This window comes from Ascidiella aspersa, chromosome 5, assembly GCF_963924565.1.
Source record: "Ascidiella aspersa chromosome 5, kaAscAspe10.2, whole genome shotgun sequence".
In the NCBI taxonomy this organism is placed as follows: domain Eukaryota; kingdom Metazoa; phylum Chordata; class Ascidiacea; order Phlebobranchia; family Ascidiidae; genus Ascidiella; species Ascidiella aspersa.
The window spans coordinates 2,301,278-2,320,069 of NC_139451.1; the positions used below are offsets into that span (position 1 = coordinate 2,301,278).

Here is an 18,792-nt window from a genome sequence, read left to right on the forward strand (position 1 = left end):
ATTTGCGTATTTAGCATTATTATGTCGTTCGCCTTGGATATTGTTGCCTTGTAAGTCCCATCGTGTGTGTTTTTTTCAATATTTTTATTAGGAAACAATGTTCAAAGGGTGCGCAATTTCAAACAGGTTCGACTTATTCCTAATAATCTCAAGTGTATCTTGACGAATATCCAGCTTCACGCTGTGGTCAGGTTTTTTGTTTCTTCTTGGCTCTTATTTCGTTCATGGTTTTTTCAATAGAACGTTGGTCCCGCTTATTTGTACTTGGAACTGAAACAACAAAAAATATGACAAATAAATATTTCAGTCATTTTAGAAAGATTGCGGAGTCCCGATCTAGACTGCTGAACAGTGTTCCCTTTTAAGGTGCGCAATTGCGCAGTAAAATTCGCTTTTGCGCACTTAAATTCTTAAATTAAAACTAAAATATCTTCACTTTTTTGCAACAACTGTTTAAGCATTTTGCTTTGGCCATTTGTTCGTTGATGTAAGCCACGTAAACAAATCAAATCCGCATTGACGATTGTGACGTAATAAATTACTTTGTCTTATTGGTTTGTATCGTCCATGCTGTGTATGTTTTTTATTCACGTAGCGTAGATCAACTCCGGAAAATCGAGCTTAAAGAAAAAAATAGGTTTAGAGCAGTGCCGACAATAATTCGGGGTCATGAAACCGAAGTGCATCCTTATAGGACGAAATTTTTTAACACAATTGCAGTTTTTACACGATTTCTGTGCAAATACAGGTGATTTTTGATTGTGCGCTAAGGCTTCACGCATCCTATTTAGACATTTTGTCAATTTAACCCAAATACTTGTATATTTTGTTCGCGCGACCGTTTTGTTGCTATATCCTTGACGTCAAGTTTTTCGCCAATTTTTAAAATTTTCACGCCTCCCCCAAATACAAAAAACATTGATCTGCCGCGGACCCCTGTCAACGCAGCCTTAAAATAATCCTGCGCACTACAAAAAAGTATTTGCGCAATAGAAAATTTTCTTAGAGGGAACTGCTGCTGAGCCAAATTTGCCGAGTCCGGCTCCGACTGTACAGCCTACATTTCACCCATTTAAGTAAATAATAGAAGGTGGTTTTGTAAATTGCGAAATATCGAAGCCAAAATATTCAATAAAATCGACATTTCGCAATTTACAGACGTTTCAGCAATACCTCATACCATCATCAGTGTAAAAATCCAAGTGAAGATAAAAGCGATTTGAAATTACTAAAACAACCCGTTTATTGTGTTCCAAAATATAAGTTGGATTTTTAGCAATCCACTCCTGGGGTTTTCACTATATTCTACTGCAGTGCTTGTCAACCATTTTTGGAACAGTACACACTTAATTTAAGTTGCAATTTTAGACAGAAATCAAGTGTTTACTTAATTGTAAAAAAGCTATTAACCGTTGTGACAAGAAATAGTTATTACATCACAATAACGATTATTATCACGAGAAATATTTACGTATGATGTAAAATAGTATTTTATAAGCTGTGTACATTTAAATACATGTTGTTCGCTATGTATTGTACATTCCAGTCCTCTTAACCTTTTTTGTATGTTTTACCCTTTCAGCAACAACGAATATTTACCCCAATATAGAAAATGGTGCTCATACGTAACAATAGGGGAACTAAAAGATAAAAAAAAATCAATTAGCGAAGCATAAAGTTACCGACACTTTATAAAGAATCAATAGGCTACTATAGGCTTGCTTCAAATTAGGAGTTAATCTGAACAAGGAAAGTAGGCCACCAATACCTACAGCTGGCACAACTTTTTAACTGTTGATTGATAGCATTTACCCCAGGTTAAGAAAGACTGCTCCAGTAAGCCTGGTCATAAACCTGTTTATTTATTGTGATACCTCACCATAGGCTTAGTTTTTACTGCGGTATCTTATACACCCCGTCAATGTGGTACACCAACAGGTGTCCAAAAAACCTGTTGAAAAGCACTGTTCCATTAACAGCGCCTTTACAATTTACAGTTTGCGGTCTCGTCAGTTTCAAATTTGGCACTGTGCACGCCGCGCTCTGGTCGTCAACTAAGTCCTAGTTCGACTCTGTATTCACCTAAAATAGGGAAAAAATACAGTAATCCACCTATATGCAGTGGTGGGATTCAATTTTTTTGTCAGCCAGTTTTATCACCAAAGTCATATATTTCTGCCGGTTCTGTTAAAAAAAGTCATATTTTACGGGAAATAATTAAAGTAGTTGCAAGAACAGCATGCAGCCCAGGTTCCAGCAAATGTTACGAACAGCGAACCGGCTGAATCCCATCACTGCTAACAGCCACACTAAAAATCAGCAATCGTCTCATGACTTGCTCTTATGACGCAACAATTAAATTTTCAGACAAAACATTACTACAATTATAATAATAACCACAATGGATGACTGTTACGTGCGACCTTGACCATTGCACATTTTGAAAAATAAACCAACACGTGAGCTACTTGGATCTCAAAACTTAATGTATGGAATAAGATGCAAAAATCCTGGGACAGTAACCAGTAATGCTAACCGGTTCGCTGATCTCATAAAATTTTGCGAGACGGTTCTCTAGAACAGGTGCGAACCGACTGAATCCCACCACCGCCTATATGGGGTAGTCAATCATCCACCCACAAAACGTTGCTATTCCACCTTTATGATTAAATGTTTGCGGCCTTTTCGGTTTCGAATTTGCGTTTGAACGGACTCGGGACTTGGGTTATCTTACAGAACTCCGCAGCCCCGTTTCAAAAAATTGTTTCTGTGCCAGAAATGTTTCTAAAACCTGGAAAAAAATTTTTTCGATACCTATTTTTTAAACGTATACCATTGCCATGAAATCATGGTTACAACCAGGAAACTTAACAAAAACTAAAAAGATATTAAAACGGTGGAGCATAATAGTTGTAGGTTGTAGTAAGACATAGGTTACAAAGTAAGGTAGCATTTTGAACGTTTCGAATAACCCTTGATTCATTTTCAACATCGTATAAAGTGCTACCTACTTCTGTATGGGCTTTGAAATATTTTTACCACGTAAAAGAAATATATTTGCTATCAAACAGCATTTCTAAAAAAATCCATAGAACAAAACCTACGTTGAATTGTAATTACATTGTTCCAGTATTTACTGTTTTTTCTTTAGAAACAATATAGGCCTATCTCTATCATAACAACAGCTTATTACGACAATAAACAGTAACACCCACCCATTCCAAAGGATTTATTTGCTTCTGTTTTGATAGCTGCATCTTTTGCGGATGTTGTTCCAATGATGTGATTGTATTTGTCCCGGTAATTGGTCGATGGTTCACAAACTGTTGGTTTAGTATCTGGCATTTCTAATCTTTCAGCAACCTGAAATAATATTGCAGTTTTACAAAAATTAAATCAAAAAAAAAAATATGGATGTGCGATACTTGAAATTTTATTGCGACACCCGATCATTTATTTATATGTGTGTTTTGGTTGGAAACTATTCAACCTTGACGAGGAACAGTTCACGGCCTTATTAATTTTAAAATTTGCTTCAAATCATGTTTTTTGTGCTTGTTTAAGTACGACGAGGTGGCATATGTGAAATAGAGTTGGATCAATTGAAATTACAATGTAATTGAGGCATTTTCATTCTGTGTTGTAATTTGCTAAAATTTCGGCTCAATACTTAGATATTGAGAAAATTGAAGTTTCTGTAAATCGTTTGTAATTAATCAATTACAGTTTTTAATGTAGCCTAATTGTATTTTTAATGTAATTGAAACATTTAAGGGAGCAATTGTAATTGCAATTTAACTAAATTAATGTAATTCATCCAACTCTGATGTGAACCACACTTTTGTCAGGCCTTTAACGACTTTCTGGCCAGAAATACTACACTTTTTCTTTTAAATAGTCACTTTGCTGTTTCTTAGGCCTTAATACTGTTTCAAAGGTTTCCCGAGTGCGTCGTGCGCATGCGCAGCACCAATTTCGAGCGTCGTTTAAAGAGAAATAAAGTAAAGAAAGGTTCGTGAAACCTACGAGTTGATTCTAGTGCTTCTCACTAAATGTAATACAAAGCTGCTTCAGAATTTTTGTTTGCCAATTTTAGAGCAATGGCATTTTGAACATTTTAAATAATTCTTTATTCATCGAAAATACTTCTGCATTGGCTTTGTACTCTTACTACGTCTAACTACGCACGTCGGACTCTGATAGTCTTATACGTAGTCTTCCTCGAGTCCTACTTTGGCCAAATGTGCGATTTCGTCGCGTCCGACTCTACAGCCTATATTTCACCCATATACCTAACTAAAATAATAAGGTGGATATAAAATAATAAGATATGACTCTGGTTGTATAGCTTGAATCCGACTCCGCAGCCCTCTTACGCGCAACAGTATCACAAAATGTCGGGTAAGATTAAACAGGTATCTGAAAATACAAACACCAGCCACCAACCTTTAGTTTCTTGACTTCCTCTTGCTTGCTTTTGTCCCAAACCTCCCCTCGTTTATAAGCTTCGAGTTCTTCGTCAGTTGCTGGATCTTCACGCTTAAACAGCATCACATGCCTGGCAAAATTAGAATGTAAGCGTACATCAGTGTTGGAATGAGTTAATTCTTTTCGGTATATTACTTGATTTCAAATCAAATGTTTTTAACATTTTATCAGTGTTAAGTATTGACTTGACAGCATCACATACCTGGCAAGTTACCAACAGAATGTTTGTACATAAGTATTTCGGTAAAACGACCTGATTTGGATGTTTTTATAAAACATTTTACCAGTTGACTTCGGTCTTTACGCTAAAATGACTTGACTTGGACTTTTAAGTCAAATGACTTTGGTTAAAATTTAACGCTTTTATAAAAGATTTTATTAAAAATTCAGCTGTTTATTGCATTTTTCGCACGTAAAACGATTTGTTGTTTTTTTGGTTGCGTTATTCTAAATCTGTCGAGTTTTTTTAGCACAAACCGGTTTATTTTTATGTGAGTTATTTGGCTTCGAATTGACTTGCTCTAATAATTACTGGACTTGGGCAGCTGATGCTATTTTTCGAAGACGTCTTTTTAAAATGACTTGTTTACAATTCTGGAAGTTACCAACCTATGTGTGCATACATCAGTGTTGTAATAAATTGAACTGAAGTCACTTATGGCGATGTGCTCATATTTTAGACTAAAATCACAGCGACCCGATACCATTGACGTCATTACTATGCTCAAACAATCAAAATAAATCAAAATCTTAAAAAATATTTTTTCTTAGGTTATATGCCAAAATTTGCTATAACAGTAATACTGTTAACCAAAAATTCTTGACGAATTTACATGGGTAGAAAATTGCTGCATTAGGTTAAAATACCTTTATTAATTTAGTATCAGAATAGCACCGATACCATGGTAGTATAGGAACTAGAGATAGACCGATATATCGGTTTACCGATAATATCGGCCGATATTTGGCTTTTACCGATATATCGGTATCGGTAAATGTGTGCCGATACTTTTGCCGATATTTTAGTATGAAAATATGATAAATCTAATTTTTTTTTTCCTGTAGAGCAAACAAATTACCCATTTTTTAACAAAAAAAATTGGGTTTTAGCATCACACCAAGTTAATATGCAAAATATTAGTTTAATAATTAATAAAGGTATATAATCTAAAACGTTATTTGGATTTTATTTTCAATTAATTCAAATTTTTAACATTTCTTTGGTATATAAAAAAATCGGTATCGGTTGACAAAATTGTAAAAAATCGGGAATCGGTATCGGTCCAAAAGAAGTGATATTGGTCGACCCCTAATAGGAACTGATACTACCATTTGAAATTGGGGTTCGGTTCTAATCTGATATTATTATACATCCCTAGTGATTTACGCAAATCACTTACAATAATTTTGTGTAAAAAACGGGTCAGTTTGTAAATGTAAAAAAAAAATTGCTCGGAGATTTGTTTTAATTTTGATGTCACTAATATTGTGAATTTACCAACTTTCCCTCACATTTTGACCTGGTATTTATTGAAAATGACTTGACAGATACAAAATTATTATACAAAGTTTCAGCCATGATACCTTAAGTGTCAATTTTCAAATAAAATTGCTTAACAACTTGAGGTAACTAAACATCTTAACCAGTGCTTTTCAACCCGTGGGATGGTACGCACTTATGAGTATGAAACAAACTGTAATGCGGATGACAAACGTTGTGCGGATGAAAATGCTGTGCACATTATTATTTTTAATTTTGTGTAATACAGTAATCAAAACAGCTGGTGTGTCCACTTATGCGTACAGCAATATAGTCTCTCAGCGGTTCCGTGCAGTTATCTATTTCATATTCGTTAAGGCCCACGTTTTATTACACAAAGCCTTTCATTGTTATTTCACAAATAAGGAAAACTAAAGGTTACACACTTACTGTGCTTGTTTCGTGCGGATGAAAATTTACGGAAATAACAAAGTGCGACTGGTTCTTTTGAAGGTTGAAAAGCACTGTTCTAAACGATAAAGCAAATTTTAACCTAATAACCTAGAAAAAATATATTTGACAATTCAATCATTGTATGTTGCTAGTTTGAGCATTGTAATTCTGTCCAAAATATCGGTATCATTATCTAAACAAAATTTCAGTATCGGACATCCCTAGTTGTAGGTTAATATAATTCCAAGTGGATTAGGCAATATTTAACGGAAGCAAAATCCAACCTGTCATGATCTTCTTGCCCGAAAGCTTGCGAAGTAAGGCCTGCTTCATCGCACATCTCATGTCTATAAACAAATATAAACATCTGTTATTAAACAAATGAGATTTAACTAAATTAGCCTATACCAACAATCCTTCTTATTATATTAGCCGAATTGATAACATAGTTGTGACGAATTGATAACTTAGGAGCATAATGGTTGGAGGCTGTAGTAATTCATACTAAGAATATCAAAGCCCATACAGAAGTAGGTAGCATTTTGAATGTTTTTAATATCTTTTCATTCATTTTCAACATGACTGTGAACATGACTAGGTTGAAAATGAATAGTAAAATTTGGTCAATTTTTACATGTAAACATCCTAATTGTGTGTTAATTTTGATGTTTTTTTGTAAATACTGCTCATAATGGACTGTGTTTCCATTTTGTAAGTAAAACAATGGTTTTATGACAAAGATGTGACTAAAGTTTGACAAGACATTTTAAAATTGCCTATGTACAAAACTGATAATAACCTTCTTTTTTAACTAGAAAAACTGAGAATTGCTTAGTTTTAGAAAAATCCAGAATGCTCCGAAATAAGGCAAAATTGGCATGTTTATGTCATTTATAAATAAAAAAAAACTTTGGTTTTTATTAATTGATGTTTCATATGGAAAACAATGCTCAGAATAGAACCTGTACCTATTTTGCAAATATTTATTTTGGATGGCAATGACTTGGTTATTTTTATTTGTTTAAAGCAGGGCTGCGGGAGTCCAAGCCAGACTCTACAGCCTGTATTCCGCCAATTTATGAACTAAATTAAGGTGGATATTATTCAATCCACTTATAGGGGTGTCATATAATTTATCCACCCACAATACAAGGGTGTAAAATATCCACCATATGCTATTCCGCCTTCTAATTTTTACAATTTACAGTTGGCAGTTTCAAAAATGGGTTCTGTGCATGTGCACGTCGGACTCTGGACTCCGGTAGTTTTACGTGGTCTTACTCGAGACCTGAGCCCAATTTCTGCAAAAAAAACTAAGTCTGCTGAGCCCCGAGCCTGAAGCCCTGGTCTAAAGTAACAAGTTGTTTTCTGAATGACTTAACCGGAATTAGCAACACCGATATTAGCCTAAATTGCTTATTTTTAGAAAAACAGAATTTTCTGATATACTCGATGGAATTGTTTTAGAAAAGACCAATGTGCTTGCTTAGTTTTACAAAGGATTTTACTTTGTTAAAAAAGAATTGTCTTTTACGAATTTGTTATCTGTTTGCAAAACTTTTATGAGCCTTATTTGAATTGCTTAGTGTTAGAAAAATACAGAATTGTTTGATATCAAGAGTCATTAACTCACACAATAGTTCGTTTTAGTTTGTTCATCGGTTTACAGCGCTGCCTCGTGTTCATTGCATCTTTAATAAAGTTGGAAATAATCGTCTCCACTTCGTTTCGGAACTTTTCCTTCTCTTTGCGTTCTTTCGTTTGAATTTCCTTCAAATTTTTTTGTTCCTCTAAAAATAAAATACTTTTAGGAAAATAGGAAAAGGTGAAACGCTAAGTTTTAAATGAAGTAAAACTTTAAACAACAAAAAGTATTTTCAGTATAAACATGAATTAGGTTGTCAGGTTATTCATTTACTGGCGATAAAGTATGTATATTATTGCATAAAGTAACAAAGTCTCAGAAAAGCAAAATGTACATATACACTAACTATGTTTCTCTTTGGACATAAAGAAGACTATTTATTTACATGTGCATTATTATTTCAAGTAACAAAGATTCATCCTAAATGAATTTTAATCCTTTACGAGATTTTTTTTGTTAGCAACTTGCAATAGGCCTCTTATTGTATAAAATAAGACCTTTTATTTATGTCAGAAATGCTATATCATGTTAATAAACTGGCATTTTTATGCTGATTAAATTCACAATGTCATTCTGCCTTTACCTATTTTTTCGTTTTTTTCTTTAAATAGGCTTCTCAATGATTAAATGAGACTCACTCCCAGTGGATGCTTTACCTACTTGTATAGAATCGTGCACGTTTTTTTCTAGTGAAAAAATGGTTTGCAGAGGACTGTACGCAGCCTCTACTGACTTGCTTGGCAATTCCCACCATTTTTAAAGAACCCAGCTACATACAACCCCTACATTCTTTTACTTACTTATTATTAGGTAAGTTCACTATTGGTGGACAAAAAACAACTAGAAATGAGACTTTTCCATGAGTGTTGGATTTTTTGTCAAGAGGCATCTATGCTACTTACTTAATTAGAGGTTTGATCACAATTTTTACCTTTAGCTTTTTTTCTTTCCTGTTCCGAAGCTGTCGGTGGCGCCTGCATGGAACCGAGGATTGAACCAAGTAAATCAGCCATTTTGTTACTTTAAAACTAATATCTAGACATAAAATAACAAATATAAGCCCACACATACCAGTGTTGCAAGTCAATGACTTGAATCAACATAAGTAAAGTTTTAAGTCTTTTGGATAAAATCAATTGGGCTTAAGTGTTTTAATATATCATTATTTTTGTAAAATTGTGTTAATTGGCTTAATTTTTGCATACAAAACAATTTGCTTGCTATGCGTTGCGTTTTTGTTATTTTTTACTTTAGTTATTTCTCATAATAAACCAACCAGTTTACCAATTTAAAGCTTGCTTTTGATGACCAGGACTTGACCAGAACTTACTGTGACTGAAGTCATTTAAAAGTGGTTGTTTACAACACTGGTGCATACTATAAAGTTGTTAAGAAACATACAAAACAGTGCAGCACAAACAATTGTAGTCGAAAGTTTGTAAAGTAGACATTTTAAACAGTTAAGAATTGCTGATCGCAAAACAACTTTGGACAAAAGTAAACCTTGGTAAAACAAATAAACATGAAAATGTAACATACCATTTATATTAAGGTAAAAATGATAGCGTTTTACACAATTTTAACAAATTATTTAAATAAATATTGTCAATCAGAATACACGTAAATAATCTGCTTAAATAAAATCAAAATCTTTAGTTTATTCACAATGGAATGCGATCTGACCATTATAAACATTTAAACAATTACAGAGGTATGGGTTAGGTTAGAATTTTACTATTGCATATATATCTATACATATGATAGTCAAATAACAGGCTAAACCCTTACAATGTTATATAGCTATATTTAAAAGATTTTTGATAGTTTGTAGTTTGTAAAGATAATTTGCATATATTTAAAAGTAGCCACAAACAGATAATTTATAATAGAATTGCCTAATTATACAAACAAATGTTACACTTTAATTAGTCAACTTTTTTGCAAAATTATGGTTTTGAGTCAAATTACAATGTTGTCAAAAAAGTTTTATTTTGTCAACGGTGGTTTACATTTTCCGAAAATCGATTCGTCAGATTTAGTTTCAAGCGATGGTCCTAAATAGTTGATGTTAAAAAATCCCTTAAAAAGTTGTGTCCACGATTTATAAATGTCTGTTTTTCCTTGCATTTTGTCTGACGTCATTTTGCTAAATTCTTGTTCAAGTTGAGCTAGTTTTATCTGAAGTGATTTTACAGCTTCCAACGCTGAACTGTCATCTTGTTTTTCTTTTTTTACCTCTAAAGCAGTGATTTTTTGCTTAATAGCAGTCCTTTCCCTGGAAATAAAAAAAAAAGATATTGTTAACAGACAAAATTAAAGGTGATGCTTTAATTAAGTAACCATAAAAAATAGTGTTAAGGTTTTAAACTAAACACATCTGCTTATATATATATTTAGGGCATTTTTTTATAAATTAAAAACTTTTTTGCTATTTTTGGCATATCTGTGTTTCATTACAGTTTTTTTTTTATAAATCGCATAACATTTTTTTTCTATTTTTGGTTTATCTATGTTTAACAGCATTTTTTTTCACAAATTGCAAGAAACATTTTGCTATTTTTGGCTTATCTATGTTTCACAGCAGTTTTTTTTATAAATCACATAAAACCTTTTGCTATTTTAAGCTTCTGTTCCACGTCAGTTTTTTTCTAAATCTCATTAAACTTCTGATAATTTTTTTGTACTTTTACTCATTTCAAAGCATTTTTTTTATTAGTCACCTAAACCTTTTTGGTATTTTTTTTTCCTTTTTTATCTCAACATGATGCAAAATCAGTTTTTGTTTTATTACCTGACATTTGCAGACAGTTTTCTCAGCAGATGTGCCTCCTTCAACGGATCAACATCCGCTGATAGCTCAGGACAGTTGCATTTTAACCGAGTCATTTTCGCTTCGGGCAGATTTTTCTCCAGCACGGCGGCTCTACGTTCGTTACTCGGGTGAGTTGAAATGTACTCGATTTCTCCGAGAAGGTCGTCAGAGTTTGCATAAGAATCCCAAGCAGCCTTAAAAAGTATTTGATAAATAATAATTAGTGTAACTTGGTTTCAAGTTGATCTATAAGGTGCTGTAAAAACTTTAGAGCTATATAGTTCCATTAAAACATTAAGTGCACTTAAGTCACTGTTTTCGGGCAAATGGCTTTGGTTGAAATGCAGTGTTTTTATTGCGCATTTTGTTTTGTAAATTGGATATTATAGTGTTACAGTGTTTTTATTGCGCATTTTGTTTTGTAAATTGGATATTATAGTGTTACTTGGTTACAAAAAAACTAGGTAATTGTCTATCAGCAAAATATATTTAAATGAAATAAATGCACTGGAAATGTACATGGGTAACATATCTCGAGTGTCATTGTCTCTCAAAATAAATAAAAACTACTAAAAGTTTTTTTTGTAATTGAATTCTGTTGCTTTAGTACCTTTAATTGTCCCTAATTAATAGATAATTATATATCTATTAAAAGTAGAACTTTTGTTTTTGGTTTGTAGCATTTGGTTGTAGCAGTCGCTTATGTTACCGTTAGTTTTTGTATACAAATCCCAAGCTGCCTTTAAAACAAAGTATCTTCATTAGAGACTAATCTTTAGGTATCTTACCTGCAAAACTTGACTGGTTTAGGAAAGTTGTGCTTAGCAGAAATTGTTAACCAGCAAATAAGCGACTCTGGTTGGGAAAACACGCGTTTTGAGAATATAATATAAAACACACAGATATTAGAGTAAACTGCAGTATTTAATAATGTGTGACACATTGTAGTAAACTAAATTGCCATAAGATGCAAACGTAAGAATTGTTAGGGATTATTTTTTTGTTTTTGTTTGTTACATTAATGTATTGGGCCCAAAGCGTTTGTGTAATTACCAAATCAATGCACATTATTTGGGTTAGGGTGCTGGTAATGTTCGGGTGGGTCAAGTATTATTAAACTTAATCTTCTTATGCAGATTTGCTAAGTGAAATTAGTGCATTGTCCAAGGCCTCAAAGTTTAAAAGTCAGCCTTCTTGATCCTTTGGCACAAATTGTCGTAGACCTTTTTGCCTAGAACTGAACTAATTTCTGACAGATCGAGTGCACAGGCTCTACTAACTTGCTCAGAAATTACAGGCGTTTTACAAGAACCCAGCCACAACCTACTTTAAATGAGACTTTTTCATGAGTGTTGGCATTTGATAACTATCCTGTTAAAATACTTCTTTATTATGACTTTAAGGCGTCCATTGAAGCATGCATGACATATTTTTTCACATTGCGAGCATGTGGTCACAAAGTGTTGAGAGCTGATACAAGGAGGAACCAAACATGTCTAAATTGTTCCCAACATTTTATGAGTCATGGCAAACTTGTACAGAACTTGCTAAAAAGAGGGGTCTAAACCGTTACAAGGCCGATTTCTAAAGTCATAGTTAAAACAATAAATTTGAAATTAACTATATAACAAATAAAATCGAACATGCATTTGACCCCCTGAAGACTAATTGCTACCGTTCAGAAATGGTGCACTCAAAAAAAAGTTACAAACAAAAATTCAGGCTTTTCCAAAAAAATGTATAGCCTGCCAAAAAAGACTTATAAAATAGAATCGCTAATTGTTGGTTTAATATAATTCAAAAACAAAACAAAATGAAAGCCATGGTAACTACGATAACAACTAGTAAAAATGATTTTTTAACCGTAAACTTAAAGCCGCACATAAAATACATTTAAAAACTTTCGGAAAAACAAGTGGTTTACTTTAAGACTTTTTAATAACAAATCATTTCAAAGATATTCAAAAACTTTATAAAATTCAAAGACTTAGTGGCAACTAGGGATGTTCAAAGTAGAATATTGAATCCTTGAATTCGAATCCAGATAACGTAATTAAGTGTCAATCAAGCGTTGTATTGAGCGAGGTTATGCAGTTATGCACACCTTACTTGTCAAGTATTTATTATGTCAATAGTAACTTTGTATTCTTCGCAGTACATTATTTGACTCCATAACAGATCACGTTAGTCAAAAACCAGCCTTAAGACCCAACAATGCTTTAAAAAACAGGACGGAATAGGTAAAGAGTTCTGTATGCAGTGTTGTACATTACTATTGGCAAAAATATAAGTTTTGGCAACAATCTAGACCAGCGGTTCCCAAACTTTTTCGAAAATTTTGCCTGGCAGACCCTTTGCAGTTATTTTAATATCTCGCGGCCCTATAAAAATCAAAGAATGGTATACGAAGAATGCAAAAAACGAACCAATGAAAGAAAAAGCAAAAAATCACCAATTACGCGTTCAATGAGATGGGTGCACTTGTTTTGCTGCAATTAACTCTTCAATGTTTGGTTCAGTTTTAGATAGCGCAACTCTCATGTTGTGTACTACATCAAGCCGGTTTCGGTATTTGTTTTTTATATTGAGGAGAGTGGAAAAAGCTGCCTCACACTCATAGGTGGTTACAAAAGGAACAAGGACTTTTAGAGCCATCTTCGAGAGATTTGGATAGGACTGACCCATTTCTATTCAAAAGTCACTACAACACCTTTCTCGGTGAAGAAGTTTTGCGCCACCATCGTTAATCATATCAATAAACTCTTCTTGAATTTCGGTCGATTCTGAAGGTAAATCGTCCAACTTGAGTGTAAATGGGGTGTTAATAAAAAGGTGCAATTTGTCAACTTCATTTAAATTTGGAAAGTAATGTGAGATTTCTTCACTGAGAATAGACACGTGTTGTTTCATCACTTCAATAATATCATCATTTGCTTTAATTTTGTTTTCTTCAAAAATTGCTTATGTATTTCTTTCCGTAAAAGGAAAACTCTTTTTAGAACTTTTCCCTTTGATAGCCATCTGACATGTGTATAAAGCAAAATGTGTTGAAATGCTGAATCGCTTTCTTTGCACATTTCTTGAAAAAGACGTGAATTAAGTGCATTCGCTTTAATGAAATTCACTGCTTTAATTACAGTTGTAAAAACGCATGACAACTTATCGGGCATCGTTTTGACCATTAATGCTTGATGATGGAGAATGCAGTGCGTTCCAATTGCATTTGGAGACCTTTCTTTGACCAGAGTCTAGAAACCAGAGCGACACCCAAGCATTGCTGGAGCACCATCAGTGCAAACACCAATTACATGCTCCCATCGTAGATCATGATTCTGAAAAAAATTGTCAACTTTGTTGAATATATCTTTTGCTTTTGTAGTTGTGTCAAGAGGTTCACAGAACAAGAATTTGTCTTCCAAATGTTTGTCATGTACGTAACGCACATATACGCAAAGTTGAGCTAGATTAGCAACGTCTGTTGTTTCGTCAAGCTGGATTGAAAAAAAATTAAACTTTGAATTGTGCATCTTTGAGACCACTTGTAACAGAATGTTATTTGACATGTCAGCTATTCGCCTACTAACACTGTTGTCTGATAGGGACACTGTTTTAGTTTTTCAAGTTCAGAATTTCCCAGAAGGTTTGAAATTATAATTTTACAGCAAGGCAAAACTAACTGCTCTCCGATAGTGTGTGGCTTTTTTGCAATTGCTATTTCTCTTGAAACCTCATAAGAAGCTTTCAAACACGCTACATTTTCCTTAAAAATCATTCCTTTGCTATCCAACCTGGAATATTTTAAATTTTGGTCTTGACGTTTGAAGGAATCTGTGCCTTTGTGTTGCAAACTTGAATGGTTAGTTTCCAAGTGTCTCTTTAACTTGCACGACTTTAGTGAAGAGCTTGCCAAAACATTATGGCACAAAATGCACTGTGATTTTTCTTCACCACCAGACTTTATCACGATAAACCCAAATTGGATGAACGAATCGTCATATCTGAATTTCTTTTTGGGAGGCATTTATAATAATAATTTATTATAAGTTTACTGAACAACATTAACAAAAATAAACAGAACTAAATTTAGTAGCTGAAAATGTGAAGGAACTCAGTTATTCAAAAATCACCAACTCTACTTTCTACAAGTCATGGTTTCCTAGTATTACTTGAAAGTAACTCTCTTATCAACTAACACTAAGTGCTACCAACTCTGTCTGCTACTACATCTACATCGCCAAAGCCAGTCCTCCGTTCAAGTGTTAGTTGACCCATGTTTCTTGCAGTACACTTAGTGCGGTCACGATTCTTTCCAGTGTAACAACTTTCTAACTAACACAAACCATTCGCTGATAGCAGGAAGTACAGCACAACAGATGCTTTATGATGTCACAATACACCTCATAAAACACGCTATGATCAAACAATAAAGCATAACTAAAGACAATAATGATGACAGATAATGCTTAAAACATAGACTAATGTTTTAAAATATTTGCTAAAGCCTAATGTTAAAAAACGTAAAGACCAAATTCTCCTTGCGGACCCTCTGAAACTGCCGTACGGACCTCATTTGGTCCGCTAGCCCTAGTTTGGGAACCGCTGATCTAGACAGTTGACATATTACAGTTTGCAGAACTGCTTTAAATGACGTTTGTTAAGAATGGTAAACACATGGGAGATTTTTTTTATTATAATGTACAAATGTATGAAAATTGTTTGGGCGATTTATTGCTGTAGTCCAGTAGGGTAGATTTAGATTAATCCCTTCCCCAAACAAAATCGAGGTTAAAAAATTTAATAAAAATCTACTAGGATTCAATATTCTGCATTCATTCTAAATTCGAAACCTATTATTCTAGAATACCTTGGGATTTTCCTAGTGGCACATACTATACACATATACTATACCTTTAATGCCATCTTGTCCCAAAGTAGCACGCTGTATCTAGGATCGTAGCAAGCCCTAGAGGCGAGCATCAATCCCACTTCATCGGCTTCCATTTCCAACATCCGGCTGAACGGTAGATTAAACCCGACCTCGAATATCAGCTTGTAGGCGTAATGCTGCAGAGAGTAGACCAGGAAGGCGGCAAAGTCGTCAAAAACAAACCAAATAAAAGAGAGAATTGGCACCATAAGGAGTTCACTGAACACAGCAAAACTTTGCTGTTCCTGTGAAAAAAAAAATTCTACGATGTCTACTTTTTCTATAAAGCTTCGGACAAAAAGTGGTTTAAAAAATACAAAAGCAAACCAAAAAAATAGCGGCAAAAACAAGATATGTTCGAAAATAAATGTTTTACCCATGTAGAAATTGTTTAACAGTGCAAACTTTCGCTGCAAAGTTTTTTAAAGCAATATATTACATAGTTTTAAATATTTCTTCAATGATTAGCCACAATTTGTGTTAAAAACAACCAGAGTCCAACCCCTGCATATAAAAACTTTTAAAATTCCGAAGTCCAGCTATGACTTTACCACCTAAGTTCAAATTTACATAAATAAAATAATGTGGATGTACAACAATGGACTCAAATGAATGTCATATACCTTCATCCAAAATATTCTACTTTATGCTGTTAAATTTGTGGCCAAATTGGTTTAGAAAATTTTCTATTTCCATGAGCCAAGGCGGGTATGCATTCTGTGGCAGGTGCACATACTTGAATTTCACAGAAAAGATAAATTGTGGTAGGATTTTAAACATAAGATGTGTAAATAAACACAATAACGCCCCGCAAAATTTGGCGCTACACACCTGAAATCTCTGCGTTAGGTGCAATGAAATGCAGATAGGAGCCAGGCTGGTATGGAAAATTTGGCAAGTGCACCCGGAATTTATTTTTAACAGACTAAACCTGCACCCTTCAACCACTGTGCATCGGAAAATCATTAAGCGCACCCGGAAATTTGAAAGTGCACCCAAAGAGCACTTTTTTTACCTTTGTTGCAACCGGTTCATTTCAAATTTTCGGCCCCGCATCCGCGAGATTTGCCAGACTGGCCCCCCGACAATGAATATACACCCAATTTTCCCATTAGTTATAGTAGCGGTATGCACGCCTAAAATATCACGGGAACCAGTTGCAACAAAAGTCAAAAAAGTACACCACCGGTTTTCCCATAGTTTGCATTTAAAAGGTTTTATTCAGTGTGAACACTCGTATGAATGCTCAGATCTCTATTAGTTCCGAACAGTATAGTAGCGGGAATTTTGTCGTAAGTAGATGTACATGGTCACTCTAATTTCTGTTAACATCTAGATCTGCAATGCATTCTAGACGGGACGCCAAGGCCTTCTTATATGATTTTATGATTTTTGCAAACTTTATTTAAAATTTTACCTGTACATGTCCAAGAATGGCGTGAGACATTTCGTGCCCGATAATCATCGCTAATTCTTCCCAATTATTCAACAACTTCAGCATTCCAGTGAACACAAAAATATCTCCGTTTGGCAAAACAAAAGCATTGTTCGTATCGTCATCTTCAACAACTGTTAACCTCCATTTGACCTTTTCAACTTCGGGCAAGTCCAAGTTACACTTGATTATGTTCTTGACGATTGCGTTGCATTTTTGATAAAGTTCTGAGTCAGTTTGCAAAAATCTGCTTCCGTAAATTCCTTTTAGTTCTTCGTTGTTGATTTCGGCCAAAGCCAGGATTTGGTCTTTTGTGAATGAAATCCACCTTTTTCTGCCCGTTATCGGACAAGTGTCGTAATGGACGTACGAATAATAAGAAATATAAACAAGAGACAACGAAGCAAGGCTTAAAGACACTTTATGCTTCGATATAATGTTTTGATATTGTTTTGGTAAACGTTCGTACCATTTACGAGAAAACCTTCCAAACAATATAGAACCACCTTTTAAAACTTTTATACCCTTGGTTTTGAGGAGAAGTCCAAACAACGGATTTATCTGGCGTTTTGGGGAAGTTTGAAAACTTTTAGTTAAGGTTGTAAAAGGTGGATTTCTGCTCTTAAATTGCAATCTTACTTTAGAAAATTGCTGACTTTTTGAGTTTATAAATTCAGTGGAAAAAGATTTGAAATATCGCGAGCCTTTTAACACCAACATTATGTGATTTACACCATTTTTCTGCTAAATACGAGAAAAACGGACAAAGCGAACAAAACGAAGCAAAACGAACAGTGAGGAAAATAAAAATCTTCATCAATGAAAGGGAATTTACCTTCGGCGAAAGCATTTGACAAAACATGGCGAAAACATATTGTTTTGGTTTTTCTAGGTAATACTATGTTGTTTGATGGTCACACGAATCCCTTGAAAAAATGTCTCAAATTTGAATTATTTTCGTTTAAATAAAAACATATTCTATTTGTTATTTCATTTCAAAACTTAACTCTGTAGACGTTTTTTACCAGTTTAAAAAAATATTAAAGTATTCTATTTGTCATCAATTGCAAAATTTGACTCCGTTATAAAAAGATAATAATGTATCTTTATAAACGTAGTCAAAGTTATGTTATAGGTAAATTAATAGAATATTACATTAATACCTTGTTTATGTTTGTTAAGTTATTAAATCAAATAATGTTTCTAAGTTTACTCTGCATTAATAACCTGGAAAGAGTTTTTTGCCTTAGACTGAATCCCCATCGGTTAGACCAGAGGTTCTCGAGCTTTCATGAGTCGTAGCCCCTTTTCATTAGCACTAAAAACTCCGTGCCCCCTCCCCTTGCTCACGAATTCGAGAAACACTTTAAATAACATTATAAGAGAGGTCTTTAAAGACGTAACGAAAACAAAAAAAATAGTTTAACAGGCTAATTAGTAAACTAAGACAAGCTATTGTGGCCCCTTGAAGACTGCTCCGTGGCCACTGGGGGACCGAGAACCACGGTTGAGAAACGCTGGGTTAGACAAAAACGCTTTAAAGCAGACTGAT

General features: G+C 34.0%; 2 protein-coding genes across 2 annotated transcripts; both read right to left on the reverse strand.

Moving 5' to 3' along the window:
* Positions 1–170: 170 nt before the first annotated feature.
* On the reverse strand, positions 171–9,133 carry LOC146141466 (sperm-associated antigen 7 homolog). Its single transcript, XM_083389724.1, has 6 exons — positions 8,998–9,133; positions 8,055–8,211; positions 6,706–6,768; positions 4,447–4,558; positions 3,216–3,363; positions 171–270 (listed from the first exon to the last, which is right to left on the reverse strand). Exons 1-6 carry the CDS (start codon positions 9,077–9,079, stop codon positions 188–190), a joined length of 645 nt encoding a protein of 214 aa, XP_083245850.1. The 5' UTR covers positions 9,080–9,133; the 3' UTR covers positions 171–187.
* A 915-nt stretch (positions 9,134–10,048) lies between these two features.
* LOC146141467 (metalloendopeptidase OMA1, mitochondrial-like) lies at positions 10,049–18,008 on the reverse strand. The gene is made up of 4 exons (XM_083389723.1): positions 17,223–18,008; positions 15,787–16,050; positions 10,858–11,072; positions 10,049–10,341 (listed from the first exon to the last, which is right to left on the reverse strand). Exons 1-4 carry the CDS (start codon positions 17,958–17,960, stop codon positions 10,053–10,055), a joined length of 1,506 nt encoding a protein of 501 aa, XP_083245849.1. The 5' UTR covers positions 17,961–18,008; the 3' UTR covers positions 10,049–10,052.
* Positions 18,009–18,792: the final 784 nt, after the last annotated feature.

What these genes read in the sequence shown, in the direction of transcription:
- LOC146141466 (XM_083389724.1), bottom strand. Translation starts at nt 9,079, where the DNA reads ATGGCTGATTTACTTGGTTCAATCCTCGGTTCCATGCAGGCGCCACCG. An exon ending in GGAAAGAAAAAAAGCTAAAG is followed by an intron (nt 8,212 to 8,997) that starts GTAAAAATTGTG and finishes TTTTATTTTTAG; the next exon opens with AGGAACAAAAAAATTTGAAG. An exon ending in AAATAAATCCTTTGGAATGG is followed by an intron (nt 271 to 3,215) that starts GTGGGTGTTACT and finishes TTGTTGTTTCAG; the next exon opens with TTCCAAGTACAAATAAGCGG.
- LOC146141467 (XM_083389723.1), bottom strand. Translation starts at nt 17,960, where the DNA reads ATGTTGGTGTTAAAAGGCTCGCGATATTTCAAATCTTTTTCCACTGAA. An exon ending in CCATTCTTGGACATGTACAG is followed by an intron (nt 16,051 to 17,222) that starts GTAAAATTTTAA and finishes TTTTTTTCACAG; the next exon opens with GAACAGCAAAGTTTTGCTGT. An exon ending in GGGACAAGATGGCATTAAAG is followed by an intron (nt 11,073 to 15,786) that starts GTATAGTATATG and finishes ATACTTTTTAAG; the next exon opens with GCTGCTTGGGATTCTTATGC.